The sequence below is a fragment of the Ixodes scapularis genome, unplaced genomic scaffold (assembly GCF_016920785.2).
Source record: "Ixodes scapularis isolate PalLabHiFi unplaced genomic scaffold, ASM1692078v2 PGA_scaffold10__122_contigs__length_95168666, whole genome shotgun sequence".
Taxonomy (NCBI): Eukaryota; Metazoa; Arthropoda; class Arachnida; order Ixodida; family Ixodidae; genus Ixodes; species Ixodes scapularis.
Window position 1 is genome coordinate 2,943,974 of NW_024609836.1, and position 23,346 is coordinate 2,967,319.

The 23,346-nt window shown below is 45.2% G+C and overlaps 1 protein-coding gene across 1 annotated transcript in view; it reads left to right on the forward strand.

Annotated features, from left to right (window-relative positions):
• The window catches only part of LOC8035578 (proteasome activator complex subunit 4A), a 166,525-nt gene that overhangs the window by 54,577 nt on the left and 88,602 nt on the right, over window positions 1–23,346 (forward strand). Inside the window, exons 19-28 of the mRNA XM_002399761.4 lie at window positions 2,776–2,933; window positions 3,633–3,725; window positions 4,934–4,989; window positions 5,439–5,504; window positions 8,793–8,848; window positions 8,917–9,015; window positions 11,395–11,457; window positions 11,528–11,623; window positions 14,910–15,038; window positions 17,226–17,417. Coding sequence (XP_002399804.3) covers window positions 2,776–2,933; window positions 3,633–3,725; window positions 4,934–4,989; window positions 5,439–5,504; window positions 8,793–8,848; window positions 8,917–9,015; window positions 11,395–11,457; window positions 11,528–11,623; window positions 14,910–15,038; window positions 17,226–17,417 — 1,008 coding nt within the window. The remainder of the gene's footprint in view (window positions 1–2,775; window positions 2,934–3,632; window positions 3,726–4,933; window positions 4,990–5,438; window positions 5,505–8,792; window positions 8,849–8,916; window positions 9,016–11,394; window positions 11,458–11,527; window positions 11,624–14,909; window positions 15,039–17,225; window positions 17,418–23,346) is intronic.

Here is a 23,346-nt window from a genome sequence, read left to right on the forward strand (position 1 = left end):
AAAAGAATTAGGCTTGGCACGGAAACCAACGGAACGGAAAAATAGTGTGCCTAGGTTTGAGAGGGTTTCCAACAGCTCGATAGCCGCGTTTGAATTACGAACTGCGAGAAGGTGCTGGAAAGGCGAAAGCGTCGGTCGGGTTCGGGCAGGCAGGGCAGGCGTCGTCGCTCTTCTGTTTGTTCGCCTTCTTTCCACGCGACAACACAACACATGCGCATTCACGATCAATCTGCGATGGAGCCGTCCCTGTGGTTTCAGTTTCGGTTGCTCCCTCTTTTAAATCAAGGCTCTCTAAAACAGGATAGATAAATGGAAAAATGGATGCGTAGCGGCAGTTGGACGGTGACTTGCGCCACCTAACCACATTTTTTTTTCTTACTTTAGATTATATTGTTTAAGCCAGTTTACCTCGTTGCTGTTTACTCAGATTTAACACCTGTCTATTTATTTATGTGAAATCAAATCCCAGGTGCCATTTTTTTTCCTTAAAATGGAGACCAACTATCGCAAAATGCCCCTTTTCTGAGATATACAAATATTTTTTTAAAAAAGTTGCGGTGTTAGGTTGTGTTTTTAAAGAGAAAAAAAGGCATGCGTGGCTGTAACTTTGGTTTTTTTGTGACGTTTAGGGGAGATAGATTATGTTTGCACCATAAAATTGGATCTTTAGTGCCCAACGTTCAACAGCAACTGCTTTTTTTTTTTTTTTTTTTTTTCACCGGAACGTTTTTACATTTTGGCTTTTGTTTTGTACAAAACGCATATTCTGCACCAGGCGCATACTCTGCACATATAATAATCGCATTCGCAGCACACTTTGAAAAATTCCTACGAATAAAATCACGTTTCGATATTCAATTCGATATTCGGTTTTTTTTTTCTTGATTCGATTCGGTATTCGATTCGAAAGCTACTATTGGGTATTCGCACACCCCTAGTGTTTTCACCTACGTTCGCCGGGTGGCGGTGGTTATGCCAGAATGTGACCCTTTGTGTGAGTGTCCCACAGCCAAGGTCAAGGGAGATAAGAGAAGGTTTACCCAAGTGTCATTGTCCTCTTGTCATGGTTTTTTTTTTTTTTTTTTTTTTTTTGTAGAGATGGCGTTGGAGATAGGGTATATAAAGCGTGTTCGAAATAAACTTTGCAGCTGAGTTTGAGACGTTGCCTCCTCTTTTACTACCTTCTGTTGTGTTCTCTTTCTGCCCCAGTCTCAGGTTTACAATCATGTTCAACTTACACCAGCTCGCCTGCACTCTGACTATTTTTTCAGTATGTAACTGTTCAGAGTACGAATAGCAAAGAACCATTTATTAGTAATTTTGGCACAATAACCACCCGAAAACACCAGAATTTCCAATATGAATCACAGTTGCCCTGTAAGCCTCCTGCGTTTGCTTACGACCATCTTACAACCGTCATAAGCCGTCGCAAGAGGCTTGGAACTAGAGTATGTAAATGTCTGTCAAACTGGATATTCGGTTAAAAATGTAGGGAAGCAAACCGGTTTTGAGAGCCAGTTATCCGGTTTCTTGCATTTTCAAATCTGAATACATAACTGGTTTGGCAAACGGGTTTCTTGGTTTTATCTTGCGCATAATATTTTTAAGGCTTTTATTTGATTTATTTTTTTTTTCAAACATTTTAGCAAAAAAACTTGAGACTGAGGTTTTGACAGACGACCACAAGGAAGAGAAGGAGAATGTCTCAAATACAGCTAAGCCTTCATTGAGGACAGAACCCCTTACTAGGGTTGAAAAAAGAAAGAAGGAAAGGGAACCCTTCTTCACACCATCTTTCTCAACAGAAGACACGACTCTAACAGTGGGGTCAAACCAACAAAGCACTGACAGCACCAAAGATGACACATCATTCGCGCACAAAAAAGTATTACAAAAAAAAAAAAAAGTTTGATATACACCAGCTCATTTGCACCCTTACATTCTGCTTATTTTTTTTCATAGTCGTAGAACTACGAAGAATCTGTCATGTTCCTCTGGTAATTAGAAAGTAAGAAATTTACCGAGTTCTGCGCATGTGGGTGAAGAGAGCAAAATATAGGGTGCACTTTGTCCCGCTAGTTTTCTACGGAGCTCGGTATTTGCCGGACACCAGGCCTCTGGACTGGAATAGTTTCGTCATCTGCTTCGATGGAGCCCGGGGCATAGATTTGGCGCGAGTCCGGCGTCGGTGTTCGGCAACGACTCGCATTCTGTAGTTCGGACTTATATTTTGTATTTCGACAAAAAAGAAGCTTTTAGCGGCTCTGACCAGTAGGAAGCCCAGGACCTAAGACGTCGCATACCCCATGCTTCCGGCACTGCGGGTCGCCCCCGTAGGAGGAGGAGGTTTCCGCTTCGTCCGGTTAAAATATTACGCACTGATATTGAGTTACTCTCTCCGTGCCCGCTGGCTTGCCCGAACCCCAAGAGGAAACCGCAAAATAGATAGACGCTTAAATATGATTGCTGGGCCCTTTTAAGGTATGGGATTATCTATATGAATATTCAAATATTTATATAAACGAGTAAAGTAACTACAGAAATATCCGGTTTAACCGGTTTTGAAATTCAAATAATTTGTGAATTCGAATAACCGGTTATTTCGAAAACTGGTCTGTACTGCTGCCGCTATTTAAGACTGATATTTATCCTCTCCCGTTGGAAGCAGTCAAAAGTGTGTGAACCAGCCTTTAAGGAACATTGGTCAGAAGTTTGTTTAAGAGAGAATGCTGGTGAGCCAACTGTGTGTGTCTGTTGACGTGTGCCCCGTGGCAGGACTGGGGCAGGGCCGGAGACCTGGAGAACCTGGGCATCCGGTGGCACCTGCCCTCCCCCGAAGAACTGGCTTGCGCAAAGGACCTGCTCGACGAGTTTCTGCACCCCGAGCTCACGGCACTGTTGCGCTGGAGCGAGGGCCAGCGCTCTCTCACCAGGTGGGGCCTCATCACATGCTAGCTGCAAGCGGCCTAAAAGTCAAATTTGGGAGTTTTACGTGCCAAACCAACGACGGGCATCTGGCACGCCTCAGCAAAGGACTGAGGATTAATTTGGACCACCTGGGGATCTTTTGACGTGCAACCGAAAGCTCGGTTACACGGCACCTCCTCTGCAATAAGCCTCCGTCAGATTGCGGGCACCTCGGCCGGGATTCGAACCCGCCACATGGGGATCCATAGGCCAGCGCTCTCGCCTCGGAGCCACCGAGGCGGCTTGCAAGCGGCCTGGGTCAGAGGCATAGACTTTGGGGGGGGGGCATCGGGGCTCGTGCCCCCCCCAATGAGATCCGGGGGGGGAGGGCAGAGCCTCCCTGGGCCCAGGCCATGATCCTTACCGGGACGCGGTTTACGTGCTATATAACAAACTTCTACTAGTGGCATGTAAACAAAATAATGTCCACATTGCCTTTATTGACAAAATACAGAGGAATCCCAGCGTACTTTCGTTAGCTTCAATCTCCAGTTCCCGCGAAAAGGTAACGCGCAGCCCCTCCCCCGACCCTCGGGAAAATGGGAAGTCTACTTCGCTGGCCTTGGTGCACACTTGCGCGGATTCTGATTATCTGCAATTGGAAAATCGTGCCTCAGAAGGCACTGATCCGGTTGCGTCTGCATTGCTGTTCCTCCATCCCGTAGGGAGGAAGTTCAGCGGAGCTTGAACACGGTCCTGGACTGCGTCTTAGGTGCTGGCCTGGTGCTGCCCATGTGGCCGGGAGAGCCAATCAACCTGTGAGTATCATATGAGCCGGACCCAATCAACCTGCGAGTTCCTTTGCTGATCAGTGACGGCCAGAGCCAATCAATCTGAGAGTTCCTTAAATGATCAAAGGCTGTGATCCAGAGCCAGCAACCTTTGAGTTCCTTTGCTGATCAGTGACGGCCAGAGCCAATCAATCTGACAGTTCCTTAATTGATCAAAGACTATGAGCCGGAGCCAATCAATCTGAGAATTCCTTAATTCATCAAAGACTGTGAGCCAGAGCAAATCAACCTGCGAGTTTCTTTATTGGTCAAAAGTGATGAGCCAGAGGCAGTCTATCTGTGTGTTTCTTTATTGGTCAAAGTCTACAACCTAGTGCCAATCAACCTGGACGTTCCTTTACTGATGAAAAACTATGAGCCCATGTCTGACATTCTGACTGAAAGTTGCCTTTCCAGGCTTGTTATACGGAGACTCCTCTTTTTGTCTTATGGAGAGGATTACAGTGAGAACTGTTCATGAAGGGCAAAGGAGACCTAAGAGTCATTACAAAAGCTCAGTTACACTGTTTCCACATTGCAGCCAGTAGCTGCGGTGTCGAACCTAGGAGCTTGTGCCAACTTTTTAACTGTCGTAAAAGCCCTAATTCACCAGTATCCTATTCAATGTTTTAGCAAATGCTTTGCGCGGAAAAAGTGTCGAAGACACTTTTTCCAGACGAGTTTGTCTCATCTCTGACAACTAAAGGGTTAACAACTTGTATGTCATTTCAGCTGTGGTAAAACTCTACATTGTTGTCCAAACTGCTATGTCTGGGCTAATTTGGAAAACATCAGTAAGGAACTCTTAAGATTTTTAGTATTTGTGATTTCTGACTGTAGTCTTAGGAGTCACAAGAGCACATTCCTCCTATGAGAAAACAAATGCATTGAGGCTTTTACTGTCATTCACACAGTCTTCCTGCCATGGATCTGACTAACACCATCTTGTTAAGAAGCAAATAAAAAATGTTACCAACGAAAGTTAATTTTTTTTTTTTAGCATTTAGTTTATTTAGTTTTGTGAGTGTTGCACAAATTGAACAAATAGAAAGCAGAGTTGTTCTGTAACTGGGTTTCCTTGGTAGGCAGACATGCCAGTGCCAAATTAGTTTAGTGTGTTGCTAGATGGTCGTGCAGTTTGTTATTCAGCGTCAAGAATGTGGGCCAATGTTTTTGTTTTTACCCTTCTGTCACAGTGTAGGCACGACAGTGCCAATCCAGCTGAACTACAAGGTGGTGTTGGGGGCACCCTGTGAGTATATTGCCTTCTCTTTTACTCCGACCTGGGTTTGGGGATGCCCCCGGAGTACTCACTGACCACAGATTCTAGATGTTAGCCCTTTGTAACACGTGAATTGGATGTAGGTCCTGTCGGCATTCATTTTGGACTCACAGCCAATCAATCAGTTCCATCGCAGTTGACCCGCCGAGCTCCTCGATGTGGTGAATTTTATCGAGAGCTTTTCTCAGTGTTTGGTACAGAATGGCAGTTTTTTCGTCACCGTCGGAACCGAAATGAGGGGGAAAAGAACTGTACGGTGACAAACACATTGACGTACAAAAGTGATGGTGCCCAACTAAGTACAACATTTTTACTGCCATTAGCACGAAAAGGTTCGACTGGTATTTGAGCCGCTAGGTGGTACTGAATTTGGAAAAGGCTAGGATGGGGCGGGGCCCTAACTTCCAGTTTCTGTGCAGCCATTTTCCTGGGCGCTGGCGAGAACGTGAGGCTCACCATCGCCAAGGTTCTCCGGAAGGTGCTCGGTAAGTTTGTTTGCTACAATCACGCCTTGGGAGAATACGCTCACGTAAGAAAAATTCCCAGGGTCTCTCATGTTACCCCTAAAACAAATTATGTTAGCAGTTGCCACAGCCTTAACCATAACCAGTGGGAGGGTGAGATCAGTCAATTATGATTTCCTGTATTGAGCTCTAGGGGAAGGGCCCAATGTATATCTTGTCCACCTCTGGGACTTCTCCTAAACGTTTAACGAAGGAGTTTGCGAGAAAAACATGCCTTATTAAAAATCCTAATGTTTTGTTAGCTTTGGAGCAGATGTAGTTGATGCGACTCTTCCACGATAAATCTTCAGAGAGGTGTCCCCCTAAATATTTAGATGTATTCACCCGTTCAATGTCACCAGAAGAAACAGTATATGAAAATCATGAGCCATTCCACTTTGTGAGGGCGGAGGAAAGGAAGCGAGGCACGCCAGCGTTTGGAACGACGACAAACAGAGGGCGGTGCAAGCGCAGACACGGCCGACGCAGGTCACACAGCGGCCAATTCTTGAGAAACCTTTATTAAGGCGAAAGCCTTATATGTCTGATTGTTCAGTTCTTGAGTGAAAACACGTCGGCGACACGAAGGGTACCAAAACGTTTACGTGACATCTGCGAATTTTAATATTCCGCCGAAAAGACTCTTCGCTCTTGTCCGCCACAGGCGGAGGGGTACTGCCAGATCTGTAAATCACGTGTCTGTCTTTAATGCATCGGCGCTTGGGCTTTCGCTTTAAGCGGGGACATGGCCTCGGAATTAAAAATTTTCAGAGAAAAACGTTTTTTTTAAAAATGATATGTTTATGCTTATTAACTTCCAAAGAATGGTTTCAGAAACTTTAATTTATAAACAGGCAGGATTAATCTCAGAATAAATTATTTTTGACATGTCGGCAGCCCTCCGAGTCAGGAGGGAGCAAGCTTTTTGCATTTTTTATTTAGCACTGCTTCATACTCGTTTAACCTAGCCACAACATCTCACCCTCATTGGAAGTGCCATTTACTCTAGATTTAGCCTGCAGAAGCTTTCCAAGTTTACAAGTATCAATGGCTAGGAGGACCCAATACATCCAAACAGAAAAAATTCTGAAAATTTGGTATGAGCAATCTTATTGGTTGACACCCGAAACAGGGTTTACGAGTGGCCCTGCCCGGTGGCATGATATTATGTCATCTTCAGTAACACCCTTTCACAGTATCTTCCACTTCAGGCCCTATTCCTGCCTTACTGCTCTTCCTTAGTATGATTTGCCTCTTAGTTCTTGCCAGTTTATTTGTCAACGAATGCCTGCTGCAAACGTTAGCTAGCCTACAAATGACACAAACTGGTAACTATTGCCAGGGGAACAGGGAAGTCTCAAAGAGGAAGGTGCTAACAATGCGCCAGGTGAATTTTGCCTACCTCGGACTCACAGAAAAGAAAGAACCTAAAGTTGAAACTTCAAATGCATTTTCCTCAGTTTCACTTTTTGGCAGGAAATGTGGTACGAGGAAATGTATCATTGGACATTTTGAAAGTGCAAAGATTTCATTCAGTGGTGTCCTTGACTGAAATTTCCTGAGGAACAAGTTAAGGTACTCATAATCTGAAAAAGCTAAATTCTTCATGACAAAAACTGAATATTTTAAAACTCAGAAATTTGTTAAAATCGTTTGCTTTTTTTGGATGTTATTGTTTTTCTCTAGAATTGCATTTTCTACAATTAATTTTTACCTTAACTTGCACTGTGGGTATTTTACTTCACATTATACAAAACATTTTGTGGATTGCAATTTTTATTTTTCTTAAGTACATTTCCTAATAAAGTAACTTTTTTCTGAAGCTTGTTAAGCATAGTATGTTGTAGAATTGGCCTATAAGACTAAAACTTTAGATGTCACCAATTCTAGTGAGGTTCAATTCACCCTGAAAGTTTGAATCACTTTGAGACAATGGTTCAAAAGTTGACCCTCCCAGGCCATGTCCCCCCTTAAGGTCGTCTTAGGGGGAAGATAAGAGACCCTGTGAATTTTTTTTATCTACCTGAGAGTCTACTGATCTTGAAAATGGTGCCTATTGATTGCTAATCTACTGGATAGACCTATCGCTAAATTACCCAAGCATCAAGGAGAATACAGGGAGTGGTGCTCCACACGTCGGACGTGCCAGCGTCTGCAGCACTAACTATCTTATTCCAGAGCAAAAGCCTAAAACAAATGGCATCTTGCGCGCACGTTCGTCAACGCTTTATAGTATTGGTTATTTACCGTATTTACTCGCGTAAAGAGGACACTTTTTTTCACGAAAAATTTACCTATATTTGGGGGGTGCGTTCATTGTGCAGGGTGAAATGTTTGCATTTACACAGTTTGCGCAAATGTCATTTTAGGTGCCAATATGACATGGCAAGGCACTGCCGCACGTCTCCACTGACGGAGGCACACCCACCACACCTGCGCCGAAGTGACCATGCTCTCTAAATTGCAAACCTATTTTAGGCTGCTTTCGGCGTGCCTTTTACCGAAGGAAAAGCGCCCTACGGAGCTCACTCGACACGAAGAGTGACGCGACCATTCTTAGGCCTAACCGCTTTCACAATTTTGCTGTCCGGAAGTGGACCACAGAAGACGGCGTGTTTGTTGACATCAATGTATCTGATGGGTGAATCGTGTCCGGGACTGGGTCATTCCTCGACCCCAGCCTCATTATGTATGCATGCCACTCAGTTTCATTGATCACCTCCGCAACTACACACTTGCAGCCATTACGAGAGCGGCTTGACTTGGCTTGACTCGGCCTGGCCGCTTGGCGGCAAAAGAAAATTGGCTCTGTGGCTAGCTGCGTTGGACGGAGTTCAAGACTCACGAAGCTGAAAATAAACATGCTTTCATTACGCAAAAAAAAAAAAAAGATTTTGAAGTAAAGATGCTTGTTGTGGAGGTGCATTCATTATGCCAGTGCATTCATTATGCTAGTAAATACGGTACTTTGAATCTTTTTTGAACGGGGAAGGCGTTGACTTTTATACAAAGATGCTCGGCTTTGACGCTTGTTCATTCTTTTTTTTCTGGCACAAGTTCACCGATTAAACCCTTATTTCAATTCATTATTCATTGTCTCTTCGCCTTCGTCCGTGACAGTATGGCGACCGAGGTCCGCGCGAAATGTTGCGGTTGGACGCGAAAAGACTTAACGCAATCGGTCATACCCCAATGAAAACGAAACGGCCTTGAAATGTGGTTTGTGACAGCCACGGAGATGTCTGACTTTGCGCTCTAATTTGCTCGCAGAGCACACGATGCAGACGCACGAGGACGACATCAAGTCTCTGTGCCTGATTGTGAAGGTGGGTGTTCCTTCTTTGCCTTCCGAGGAGACGTTCCGAGCGTGTTTTCATTTTTGTCCTGGTTGCAGATTTACCACGAGCTGGTGTTCTACTGGGGCATTCCCAAGGACGACTTTGACACCCGTTGGAAGGGATTCCACGTCATCAAGAAGGGGCTGGAGAACCGGGTGAGGGACCATCGTAGCACGCACGCTCTTATGCTCGGGTAGAATGAAGCCTTAATTTGGCATTCTTCTTACGAAAGTTTACTGAAATACATGCATTGAAATGCTACTATCAATTCCTATTATATTGGCCATCTCTGGTCCTGCTGCAAGTGGTTGGAAAGCAAACGTGGGATATTAGCAAACGGCGGGAGCGATCAAAATACAGGTGCAGGGAACAGCTTTGTTTTTCACTCTTTCACCTCGGTGCTCCCAAATGAGCGCGTAATCACGAGGGGTAAAGTATGGTGCTCGACACTAACCAGCTGGAGTAAGATACGGGAAAAAGCTTGTGCCGTGTCGGCTCTGCATCTTGCAATTTGCATGCATGCTAAACACAGGGAGAGGTAAGTCAAAGTCAGCGTCCTCTATCTATGTCGAGGGTTGCCAAACTTTTCTATCTCAAGGACCGCCCATGTCTCTTGATTGACAGCCGAGGAACCCCTACCAATCTCTGCATTGATGCGAAACCATACTCTACAAGCCCACATTTTGTGAATTGTATTGTATTTACTCGATTAGTAGACACTCTTTTTATGAACAAGGCCTTTGCGTCTACTTTCCTGCAGAACATATATACACCGGTCATCTTATTGCGCTCTAATAACATAGCGAAAAACTAGGTCGAGAATGCAGTTATTAGCAAAAATGCAATCTTCGCAGATAGTATGTTTGCATAAAGACGTTATACAGTGCAACCCGCTTATAAGGATAATGAGGAGACCCAAAATTTCAATCTTTATAACCGATTATCGTTATATCTGGACTAGAGACTGGTCATTTTCAGTCTAGAAACTTTAAAAAATGATTGTTATACTGTCGAGACCGGTTATAACGAAGTCAACAGAAATTGGAAATTACTCTGTTGTACAGTCAAACCTCGTTATAACGAACTAGCATCGGGAGCAGAAATTTGTTCGCTATGTGCATTATTCGTTATAAAAGTACACACAAAAATTGACGCGAACGTTCCCGCAATCGAGCCCTTGCAAGAACGTGCACAGCACTAAAATATAAAAACGTGCTATCGCGGACCACGAGATTCTTACCTGTCACTAAGCAGCATTAAAAAATTAGATCGGAGCATGAGGATATCAATTTGCAACACGAGAAACTATGTTACCTGGATCTCTTATTCCATTTATTTGAAGACGTGATTTTGGGCTGGTGCCTCTTTGCCTGGAGCCACCGCGCTGGAGCCAACCGCTGCTCGCGCTGAAATCATCATGGCCTAACAGACACGCCAGACTGATTGCTTTCGCTTGAAGAAGCTGACCAGACACCTGCACATTTCGTGCCATTTGTTCGCAAACGGCCCGGACGTAGAAGAGCCTCTTCCCCGTCGAGGCAAGGCCTAACACTTTCGGTCAGTCTTGACGGTGTTGTTTGCATGGCAGACTTCGATCTTCTTCCTTGCACTCAGGGTGGTAGATGTCGTGCTTAATGCAAGCTCGAAGTTGGCAGTGATGTCTTTTTTCTTCCGACCGTTGTCTACCGCCCTCAAAACCTACACTTTTGTCTCCAGAGAGACAGCTTTTCGTATCGTCGCCATTTGCAGCTTCGTTAAAAGTGGCGTGGTTGGCAGTTGGCTTTAGTCTCCACTGGTTCTTGATGCCTCGCAGAGAGGCCAGAACGGCGCAACCGCCGTTATTTGCTCGATTCATAGGTGGCGCCACCTCCCAAAACGCGCATTTTGGCACTTCAGGCATTCTAAACTTTCAGAATTCTTTGTTTAGAAATTCCTTTTTGCATTTTTTCTACTTTTTAATAACCTTCATAGTATTTTGTGACGCAAGAAAAGCAGGAATTGCTTCGGTATACCCGATAGTGCATCGGATTTCACTGTTTCGGTTTTGTTATATAACTAGAACTCTCATACAAATAAAGCATGACCAACCAAACTTTGTGATTAGTTCGCTATATCCGATAATTTGCTATATCAGCATTTGTTATAAAGAGGTTCAACTATATCCGCTATTTCGTTATAACCAACTTTGGTTAACGAAGTGCAGAAGGGAATGGGAAATCCTGATTGCTTTGCTGTAGCTGCTATTTCGTTATAACAGACTTCGTTATAACCAGTCTCGACAGTATGTGGTATCAATGTAAGTGGGTTGTACTGTATCCGTCCCGTAAATTGCTGGCATCATGCTGTTGATTGCGGTGATTGGCAGTCAGAGCGGACTTACAGGTTTTCTTTAAAGCCAGTGCGTCTATTACTATAGTAAATATGGTAGACTGCAAACCATATTTAAGATCAAACCAGCGTAAGCGGGCGCGTCTTTTCATCTGAAGACGTTTCAGACCCACAGCCTTATGCCGAGTCATGTTTGCACTTTCCAGCTGTCGAGGCACAAGCAGCACATTCGAGCCCTCCTGGTGGACCGGACGCAGCTCCAGCATGAGGTGGGATTAAGCTGTCTTGAGCATTTCACGGTTGGTTTCTCACTGGCGTTTCTTCCACGTGCTCCGACAGATGCGGGTGCTGTGCCGCCACCTGACGTGGTTCACGGAGGTGCACCAAGACATCATGAAGGACCTCTTTGATCTCTCCACAAGCCACTACAGCGAGGCAGGTGGCGGGGGCGTTTTGTTGCCCTTTACTTCACAAGGTCAATGGGGGGAGGGGTCGGGTAGAGGACAGAGAAACCCGCTCTCTTCGCTGGGGATCTTGGAAAGCCATTAAAAAAGTGTGGCCACTTAGTGGCTTTCAGCTCAGAAATGGTAAGGATGCTTTTAGCACAATTAAAGTAGGTTTTGTGCTGTAACTTAAAATTAGGCCCTTAGAATTTAAGGGATCGGCTACGCCATATGCTGTTTCCCTCACTGGGAAAGGCCCGTTTTTGGAGGCAGTTTATGTGGTGATGCTAATGCACTTTGGCCAGAGGCATTTTATTTTAAGAGACATATTACAGTCGCACTCGTTTATAACGAACCCAGACAGAGCGAATTACTGTCTACCTTAAAATCGCGTAAGGCAGCTACACAAAATGAAGAGAGGAATGTTGAAAAACATGAGGTGGGCTACCTTTGAGGACGAGACGGCAAAACTTGATGTTTAGCTCGGGGGGCACTTGGCTACAAGCCACGTGACACGTGAACCGATACCACATATTGTGGACATGGCAAATTCGCGTTTCACGATATAAACGCGCAGGAATTCACTACGAACTCCCATGTCACGGGAAAGGATATTGCACACTGCAGATGCAGCAGATTCGTGTTTCATGGTGTGATAAACACGCCGAAACCGGCTACAAACTTGCATGCCACGGGAGCCGATATCGTGCAATGAAGGGGGGGGGGGGGGTCAATGTTTCAAAGTTTTTATATTGTTGCAGTGATTATGGCATACTATATTTTACAATGAACGAGAGGCTGAAAGATGGCAGTCCTGCGAAATCCCAGAAACGCTGCTGCTTTCCCTCCTTTCCCCAACAGCCGAGCTCAAACTTCTTTCTCCTCTTCGTATCAATATTACAGATATTTAGCCAAAAAACGGGGTGGGCAATAAAAAATATCTGTGAACTCAACCCAAAGTGCTTCCCGCCAAGCAATCGTGGTCCGACAGCGTCTGGTTTTCCCTTTTCACGGCATATATCCACATTCTCGGATGAACCGAGCACATGAAAACTGACCTTCAAACCTTTCTTGACTCTTTTGATACAGCCCCAGTTGCGGCGTTTTGACGAGAAGGCAGGTTTTTGTCTGGTTTATTTCAAAACAACGCAAGCATGCACATCTCGCATGGTGACTTCCGCCCACAGCCCCAGACCGAAACTGCGCTCGACGCACCACCACCGCACCGTGACATAACAGAGTTGAGTTTGCGTTTAATAAACAGCCTAAAGGCAATATCGAAATCTGAAATAAAAATATGGCCCTTAAAAATGCAAAAATAACTGTCCCATTTAAAAAAGAAAGAAAAGTGTTACTAAGCACAAGCTGGAAACCAAAAATTTGGTGCATGTTTGGTCAATCTGCCAAATGCATTTAAATGCAGTATCGCTTTAGGGTGGGTTGTGCTTTTAGTTTGGGTGGTGCCTAAGGCAGGGTTTTCTATGGGAACAGATTACCTCACACCATTGTCTTTTTGTGACGCTGCGTGCGTTTTCTTTCAGCATCACCCAGATACAAAGCCTTTACACTGAATTTTCTGGGTCACCGAGAGAAAGGAAGCGTGCTTTCCTGTACTTTCCACTCCTCGCTTTACAGGCTCTTCCTACACCACCTGTTTCTGCTCCTCTTTCTTGCCCTTTCCACCCCTCTCCATTTTGCATGCTTTTTGACACCACCTGCTTTTGCTCCTCCCGTTCCTATGTGCTGGGTCCATAGCTCGGTCAGCAGTGCACTTGGCTTCCACACCGGTGTCCGGAGTTGCATGGCTAGCACCGGTTGCCGTTTTTTTAAAGGTTGTTTTACGGTTATGGATAGGCCGACCTACATATTTTACGCTTAGGCAGCTCATGAGTGTAATGGCCGTATAAAGCTTCCGGTTTAAAAGAGTGACCCAGCACTTCAAAAGCAAGGTCAAGGCGTGTCATCGAGAGCATTTCTTGAAGGCATCCTTATGCGCGCTTCCGTTCCGTACTTGGACGCTCACAGGTCGTGATAGAATTTGTTTGTCTCATCCTATGATAGGATAGCTGTACGGTTTTGCTGGTTTCGTTTTGATTGTGGCGTAGAGGAAGGAAAATAGCCTTCAAAAACATGCCTGCTGTTCTGCCAGCCATAGATGTAAAGCACCGGTGCCTGTGCGCCTGTTATTGGCGTGCCTCTCGCAGAGCTTCTCGAGGAAAAGGTAAGCGGTTTCTATCTTAGTTTGGGCAAGTCTAGGTGCCCCAACCTCGTGGGCGTCTTAGCGGATGAAACAGTTGAATTAGAATTTCTTCTCGTTTATTCTATTCCTCCCTAGCACATTATCAGTTACATTTTCTTGAATTGAATGTTATTTTTGCTGTACATTGGAGAATCTATCCGCGAGCGTCTTCTGCACATTTAATGACAAAACGTTGTATTTCAAACTTCTGGCTTTCAAATATGATATTATATGCCAGTTTCGATATAACAAACTAGCCGATGTATTCAACTAATGATCACGTTGGAGAGTTGGTTGTAAACGGGTTCGTAGAGCAAAGCCTCATCTATTGCTTCACCTCGAGCAACGTGCACCTGGCATATGCAAATCCGGAAGAGCCGCCTAAAATGGCCCCGTCAAATGGGTCTTTCGTATTGGTGGAGACCGCACAGAGTTCTAACTCAACCCAGTCGTACCATGTTTTACCGGTTATTCCGGGTACATTGCGTGGCGTTAAGGAGTTACCGTGGATTACAGTACAACCTGATTCAGAGAGAGAGTGGCATCGTCGACTCCAGTGGCAGGTTCCCAGTACTGTAAAGCCATTGGTCACTCACCGTCGTGTGACACGCAGCACTCTGGACAAGGCAACAAGAGCAACCTATACCCTGCTACAGGCTAAAGCTAGCACGACATGGCACCTTTGGAAACTTCAGAGGCATCGGCAGTGCGGGTCTTGGGTAGAATGAGGTAGTGAAATTAGAGCCCCTCGATAAAATCTGCATTTCACGTTTCTTACTCATGCTGACAACTATTCTTGTACAAGCATACGTGCCACAAACGAGTGCTGTGCCGCCATTTTCTTCAACCACGAGGCATGAGCCTTGCGGCATCTCGGCACACTACGATGCCAAGACGGACGCGTCTGACAGTGTCCGGGAGACTCTGCCGCTTGGGGCGGGTCGGGGATACACTACCAATGACCTCGTGTCTTCTAGATGGTACTGGCCAAACTCCCACAGAAGGCGGTGTCTAGAGAAATGGTTTGCACCCCCCGCAGGTGCGCACTCAAGCTCAAGAGGCCCTGGGCAAGTGTGTGCACAGCTTCCAGGGATCGCACCGGCTGCTGATGAAGGGAGTTGTGCACATGCTGACGGCCAAGGAGGGAGTCATCCACGAACAGCTCAAGGTTCGGGCCGCCTCCTCCTTGGCTCTCGAGTCGCTCGACTTGGGAGTTTCCTAGCCGCGTAGATTGTTTCTCGGTTGCTGGGCCCTCATGCGTCTGGTATTTCAAAAAGAATTACCGGTAAACTTTATCTCCAGAGTCCCTTAAAGGGACATTGACATCCCCCAAAATTAATTTTTATTTTTTGCCAGGCAATTTATTATAGCTTCAGAAAACAATCCAGTCAGTATTTTGCTACAGTGTCGCGTATGTTTTTAATAAAGAAAAAAAAATGCAATTGCTCAAAACCGAAACCGGAGAAAGATACCGGAAGTCACGTGGCTCTATACCTTTTTTTTTTTCCAACGAACGTATTTGCACCTTTTTAGGAGCCACAAAAAAAATAGGTATCGTATTTGTTTTCTATTTTTAATATTGTGCGTGTGCCTTCAATGACCCACAACTTTGATTACATTTGGTGGTTGTGTCTAAACCATAAAAAGCAACTCGTGACGTCGGAGAAGAGAGTGAACGCCACTCAAACTGGCCAGTTCTCGATCGACGGTTTTCAGGCGGAAAGAAAATTAATTTCGAGCCGCAAATTGTGTTCTGGGTTTTTATGTCACGTATGTATGTCACGTATGTTATGTCACGTACAAATATGAACTTTGGCGAGCAAAAATACTCTGTGTCCCATTAATGCATGGAATTCACTTTTTAAGGAGCGATCGTTTAAATTTATTGAGAAGACATTAAATGGTCGTTTCACGGAATGAAAAAGAACAGATTGTTTCCTAATTTGGCAGAAAAATTTAGTTTTGTGTCGAGACAGGCTGCTTCATTTTGCCTTTAAATTTAGTGGGGAAATGGATGTCATCAGATCAAGTCATGGTATGACGTGATGCTGTGATGTCGTGCAAGCATCTGGTGGCATTGCATTTTTTTCACACTAAATTTGGCGAGGAAATGCAGGAACGGACAAACTGACGGGTAAAATTCTGGGATTGGGCAGTTTTAATTAAAAGTCTTCCATGTTTCAAAGCCCTTGGCATGCAGCAGTGCCTTGTTGTTGGTCTCCTGTGCACCAACATTCTTGGATCTGTCAGTTGAGAAGCTCCACGGAAGAGTATTGCTCGAAAAGGGTCCTTTTCCGTTGCCCGCTTGCGAGCAGATACGAGAGGAGGGCGATTTTAGTGGCACTGGCAGCACCGCTCCCACGGGCAGCGAAGAAGAACTTTTTTCGAATCTTTTTTCTAGGCATGGGCAAATAGAGAATTTTGAGTCGAATTAGAAGCAAATAGGGAATTTGGCTAAATAATTCTGAATAGTACAAGCAACAAATTCCACAAGGTATGTTTAAACTATAGTTTTATATTTGCCCTTATTCGGTATTAGAAGTACTCTAATTGTTAATTTCAAGTGTACTGAGTTCGGAAGCACAAAATATTCGGAAACTTGCGCCACTTGGCGAGAAATCCAAACCAGAGTATTTGGAAAGGTTGAATAATCCTATATTGTCGAGTATTCCGATATTGTCAAATACTTAATTTCGATTTGAAGCGAATGTCGAATAGAACAGGAATTTCGATGGACTATTCATACGGGATAACTGAATATTCGCCCATCCCTACTTTTTTTGCAAACTTTATGTTCGCCGTAAAAAGCACCATGGACCCTTTTCATGTTTGCAAACACAACCCGTCTCCTGCATCCCAAGCAACTTCCTGTCGCTCAGTGTTGGCCGGCCTACCGAACCTGTTTATGTCACAATTTCTAGGGTGACGAATGGGTACAAAACTGATCATGTTGGAGATACGGCAAAGTCCGTATGCCGTGTCATTCAACACGTAAGAGACGATAGGACATATTACGGGAATAACAAAAAATTTCCCGCAAATCTTTTACTAATTGATGCCGTAGCTTAGCACCTCGAAAATTGGCAATTTAATATTTTGTGGACGTTGCAAGACGCGTTGCTACAGTAGGGTATGTTTGTCCCATCAGTCGACCGGAAGCTTGCGAGGATGTAGAATGTGATGGCATCTCCTTCTGGTACCTTACAGAAAAGAGGGTGTATAGATTCACTTTCCACCGCTGGCATCATGCATTCAACATTCCATTGGTTTCGTCGCTTCTGTCGGTACGGGCTGGGCCAATGGCGTGGCGAGTGCCCGAAAGGGTGCCGACCTTGACCCGGTGACCTTTTTTTAGGGTGCCCTGTTTGTGGTGCTGGGCAAGAAGCAGCGTCACTTCCTGACGGTGGGGGACTGGGAGGCCCTGGGCCAGCTGTGGCCGGCCCTGGTGGGCGCCCGCCACTCGGAGAAGCCCTCCATCATCTGGCTGCTGGAGCACATCCTGGAGAGCCTGCAGAGGTACCTCGAGACCACCCAAGTCACCCTGAAGGTCAGTTCCTGGTGGCATCTAGGCACTACAGTCAACAACCGATTCTTTGGACGTTTTCGCTGAACCGTTACTCACCCCGTAGAGTTAAGGTATAGCATTGACCGAAATTTCGGACGCCATGAAGCTTTTTGTTTGATATTTCGGACATAATGGCTTGTTGCAGTGATAGCACGGCGAGCTTAGTTGTTGCCATTTGAGTTGTTTTGATTTTGCCCTGCAGGCCTCGAGATCACGTCCTATGCAATAAACAAGCTGGGTTGAGGCTATGGTTGGGATTTTCGGTCCCACTGTAGCCAACATGGCCGCTGTCTGGCCATTCTTATTCAGCACTTCTCATGGTCTTGGTTTTACCATTGCGATCGTGAGAAGAGCAGCTGTCTGCCGTTTTTCGTGGTCTTTGAGCGCAAAGGATTTTTACCGATAGGCTTAGTATTGAAGCGAGCTTGGTGGACTAAACGTCTACAAATAGTACCAAATGGCACCCATTTCAACTTTCCTGTTTGTGCCAACGAAGGCGCCGACAAAGCGCAGCACCATGATCAACCTGATCAACAAACAAGTGAAAAGTGAGCAATATAAAGCGGAAGTTGCGTGAGAACTTAAACTTGACATCCAGCGAGTGGAAAGTGGCCAATACACAGTGGCATATGCAAGTAAATTTGATATTTGGGCTGAAATTGATTTTTCGGACTGCTTGATTATTTGGACAATTCCAGGGTCCCCTCCAAGTCTGAAAAATCGGTCGGCGACTGTATTGTGTTGTTTGGACCATAGTCAATTAAAACAAATTTTGGCTGATCAAAAAAAAATTTCCCTTATATAGTTTGTGCTAGAGTCACTAAACGCTTAGAGTATGGCACTTCGTTCCGCAATTTTCTTGTGGGCGTCCCCATTTTGGTGCTTAAAGCAGGGCGGGCACAACCGGTGATGGTAAGCAACCTGAAAATGCATCTTCCTGAGCTTTAGGCATGGTGTCGGAGAACTCCGGCAACACTGGTTTGTCGCTTACTGGTTTAAAGGGACACTGACACCCCCCAAAAAATGTTTTTTTATTTTTTGCCAGGTGCTTCATTATGGTGTCGGAGGACTACCCAATTAATATTTTGCAACAGAGTAGCGTATTTCTTTAATAAAGCCAAAAGACGCAACTGCTCGAAACCGAAGCCGAAACCCGACGGAGGTCGGAGAAGTGGAGAGAAGAGAGTGGCTGGCGGAAGTCACGTGGCTACACCCGACCGTGCGGGTTTTTTTTTTTTTTTTTTTTCTCCTCTCCGGTAGCAGACGACGCGACACGCGGCGTGCGGGAACTGCTTGCCGTGCGATTAATTCTTTTGCAGTTATGTTTGTTCCGCTCGTTGTTCTGTACTCCAAGATGAGTTGTTTTGTACATTGAGGAGTTGGAGATGAGTAGTGAGTGCCCGTGGTGAATTTCCATGATCGGGTCCGAAAAGAATAAACCCAAGATGTTGCGTGAAGAGCTGGCTCACATGTCCTGCATCCGAAAAAAAAGTGGCATTGTGCGACAGAGTTTCCGAAAGATCAACGGGATCGGGACCAATGGCTGGCTGCAATTCCTGTAGAACATTTACGGGCACCTCGGAAAGCGGACGCTACCCGATTTATATGCTCCTTGCATTTTGCGGAAAGTGATTACATTGAGTTCGCGGGTGTCAAAACGGAAATCCCATACCGTTTAATTCAGCGAAGTATCGTCCACAACATTTGTTTGTTATTTTTTTTTGTTTGTTTCTTCAGTGATGATTGTAAAAAAAAGAAAACGATATGTAAACATCGAAAAAGGTTTGAAAAAAAAAAAAATTCACGGGGGTTCGAACCCGGTCCTACCGCGTGTGAAGCGGACGTCTTTCCCACTGAGCTACTGGGGCATTTTTTTTTTGTATTTATTGTGAGCTACTGGGGCATCTCGTCTCTGGTGGATCTCTTTCCTTAGTAATAATTCAGCCGATAAACTGTAAGTTGGAAAGTTTGCTGCCGATTTTCCTCTAGCAAAAGCACTCCCGGGTCGAAGTCGGGATGCACCACGCATTGGCGACATTCTCACCTTGTAAAGATATTGTACGCGTGCATATTCAACTCGATGTAGACACGTCGTGCTTGCCGTTTGCGCGAGCGATGTCTTCAGCCACGAGAAGGGAGCGACGGCTCGGCGACGTCTTCGTGCAAATCGGTTTGGTGGTCGGGCGTGTCGTACGGGATGAATACCAATTCTTTTGATTAGTCCCAAATTTCTCTTTTAAAGGTAGACAGAATTCGCCAGTACCGCGAACAACAGTTCTGAAATAGAGGTCCCACGCCCGTCGTCCGCTGCCATCGCCGTCCCTGCGAGTCCCACGATACGCGAAACGACGCACGCACAGAATGCTTCCGGTTGTTTGTGCAACTTTTTTTTCAATCAACGTATTTGCAGCTTTTTAGAAGCCACAAAAAATGGGTTTCATATTTTTTTCTATTTTTAATATTGAGTGTGTGCCTTCAGTGACCCACGACTTTGATTAAATTTGGTGGTCGCATCGATACCTTAGAAAACGGCCCGTGACCGCGGAAAAGAGAGTGAGCGAGACTCGAACCGGCCAGTTCTTGATCGGCGGTTTTCGGGTGGAAAGAAACCGAATTTCGAGCCGCAGATTTTGTTCTGGGTAGTTGAGCTCTCATATGTCACGTACAACTAAAAATCTCGGCGAGCATAAATGCCCTGTCAGTGTCCCTTTAATATTTCTGGAGGATGGAAGACGGTTTGCTGGTATTGCAGATAGAACTTGAAAAAAACTGGCAACAATGATTTTGAGCACCAAGGTGGCTGAGGTGTCGTTGCTCTGAAGTGTAGCTTATGGAGTGGCTCTAGTCCACACTTGGGGCTTTGTGTGCTTTATTAGCTCACAAAGAAGCATTTATCAATCATCATTAACACAGTCTGTCATTAACGAAAATTCTCTACAGCTCACTCCAATGAAAGATCTCGCGCAAAAAGATGCTCACGTAGTCCTCACCTGTAGCTAGTCCGTGCCACATTAAATTTCATCTTTCTTTCGGACGTATATATATAGTGCACAAACTATAGTCTGGAAAATCTGGTAGCTTTTTAGTGGGCTTGCATTTGTTTGCCTTGTTCCGCTTGTTGCTTTAAAACTTGGTAGCATTCCCTTTCTGTGCCTGATTCAGAGGTTACGTTTTGAGCAACTGCGTTACAACCGCTCCCACTAAAATGCAATTGCAGATTACCGTGGCAGTCAAGTGCCACGCTGCGTGTTGTGAGGGAATGCTATGCAACACAGCGTAGCTCAATGAAAGGAAATGTGTGAATCAGATTTTTGCCCTCTGAATGTCTATCTTTTGTTTCTTTCTTTTGCACATTTGGCTGACATTACTCTCGAGGGCAGAATTATGGATCAGGCTTGAGGAGAGGAAAGGAAGAGGCATTTTGCCTGAGGGAGGGTTTGATGTCACGGGGTGAAGCGCTGCCAAGATCGATTTTGGTGGACTAATGTTTGCTATTTTACCAAAAACTTAACGTTTCCTCCTAAGAAGGGCTTGTGTATGTGTTTTTTTTCCATGAGAAAGTTGACCCTGGAGGCACTTTGAGTAAGTTGGTCACCCCCCCCCCCCTCCCTTTTAGCTTAAATCTTCTTGTGCCCCTAAGAGAAAATGTGCTATGACCATTCGTCACTTCAGCGGTTATTTTCACCTCGATGTCGAGCGACAGAACTTTCCTTTTGCACGGTGCACAACTCATTGTTCCAAGAAGAACACAACCACTTCCAGCACTACACTCGAGGCACAAAACGATTTTTGTTGTTGCAGACGCGTAAGAGCTCTAGTTTGTCGGGCGTAGGTGCATGTAATGGTGGACTTCTTTTTCTACATGAGGGGCAGAAACTACAAGGCTACTCATCATGATCACCACCACTAGCACCACCATTGGTGTGTGCTTTTTTATTTTATGAAAAAGATAATGACTGCACATTGTTATGCTTACCGTAGAATACCGTGCATCCGCCCATTCCAAAATAATCTCCCTAATTCGGATTTCTAAGATCTGAGGAAATATGCACAGTACATTAATATGTAAAATCGATGACTAAACAAGTGCCCATCCCCCATTTTTTTGCGATTATCTCTAAATTTTGAGTGGGCGCTTGCCCGGTATTTTACGGTAGGTAGTTTTAAACAATAAGGTTTGTTTCTGTTAAATTTTTTTTTCTTGCAGAGGCCGCCGATATGTGTATGTGCGACTTCCAAACTGCAGCACAAAAGTACTTCCCTAAATCGACGGATAAATGACATCATTAAATCGCAGTGATGTGATTGCTGCGCCAATTGCGCCAAACTGCGCCAATGGGCGAACCCTGCTACATCCTGCTGCATTTTGCCGAAACATGGGCAATCTGCACCAACCCTGCGCCAAAAAAACCTTTCAGACACCTTTCCAAACCGAAACTAAACTGAGTACCGTAATTGAACATGCATAAGTGGCCAGGCCGTCCGACACAAAGTATCAATGGTCCATGCGGTCTTGCATGGTTTTTCCCGCCGTCTCTCGTTTTGCGCTTTTGTCGTCTCGAAAGTCTCGTCTCGCATCTTTTTACAATTTTTTCACGGACACACGCGGGCGTGTGCGGACACTCCAACTGTAGCGTGTTGTTTACCAGGCCAGCCATGCTGTCGTGCTGTGAAACAGAACCAAGTTTTTGCGTGGCGGGAGTTACTTTGTGAGCTGAAGCACTCGCTCCTGAAAGCAATGGCCGTGGAAAAGCCATATTTGGTCTCTGCCGTGGTCGCGCGACGTCGGGTGTTGCCATCCGCACGTCGTTGCAATATGGCGCTTTCTAAACTGAAATATAAGGACTGCTACATGTTCATCTACATTCCTCAGGGTGTCTACCAGCCGGCAAAACCAGGAATTCTCGGGGATTTTGAATAGTCTGGAAAATCGCACGGAAAGCACGGGGAATTTGTGCTTCTGTCGGGGAGTTTATTTTTTATCTTTAGAAGTGTTACAGATGGACTCTCAGAGTCCAAAATTCTTCAGATATCGATGGAATGGGCCAAACGTACACTTGAGCCCGGTTATATCACACCCGTGTATTTCTAATTATTGTTTACTTATATGAAACAGTTCAAACATCCCCTAGAAAATCACATTGTTTTTCTGTATGGAACATCCATAACTCCCATGGTGGGGACACTCAATGTAGCGAAGGAAGCAGAAGCAGGGCCAGGCGCAGCCGTTCTCAGTCCTTCGCTTCTCCAGGGGTCTGATTGCCCCGGAGGGGAGCACTTAGCTCGGGTTGTGGGGCTGGCAGACTGCCAAGCCAGCACACCGCACGCCGGGGAGCGGGGGGGGAGTGAAAAAGCAATTGTATATATAAAAAAGAAACGAATAAAAACAAAAATGTGGAGGATGGCAAAAACAAGGGGAAGGGCACACGTAGGGAGGGCAGGGAGTGCCCGCTGTTTAAATGGTCGCCTGCGCTCCTTTCCCCCAACACCGCTGTCCATTCTTTAGCCCCAAAATGAAATGAGCAAAAAAAAAAAAAAAGAAGATTTTGTCAAGTGGAGTGTGTTGACAACAAAAGTTGAGCAATCGCACTTTGAACGCCTTATCTTTGTTTTCCTTTTCTTTCCTCGTTATCACTCCCATTTTTCTTTTAGAGCTCAGCTCTTAGGCGTCCGTTTCCGGCTTGAGCGGCGTCGCCGTCAGCGTAACCTGAGGTCTTGTGACCCTCACCCCCGAGGTCACATGACCTCACAGGGGGGGGGGGGGGGGGGGTCTTGTAAATTTCAGCTTAACTTTTTATATTTTATTCGCTATGATTTTTACTAACCACTCCGTTCTGTTTTCTTTTTGAATCTAATGAAAGTTACTCGTTACCATTAAAACTATTATGTCGTTTTTTTTTATCTTATAACA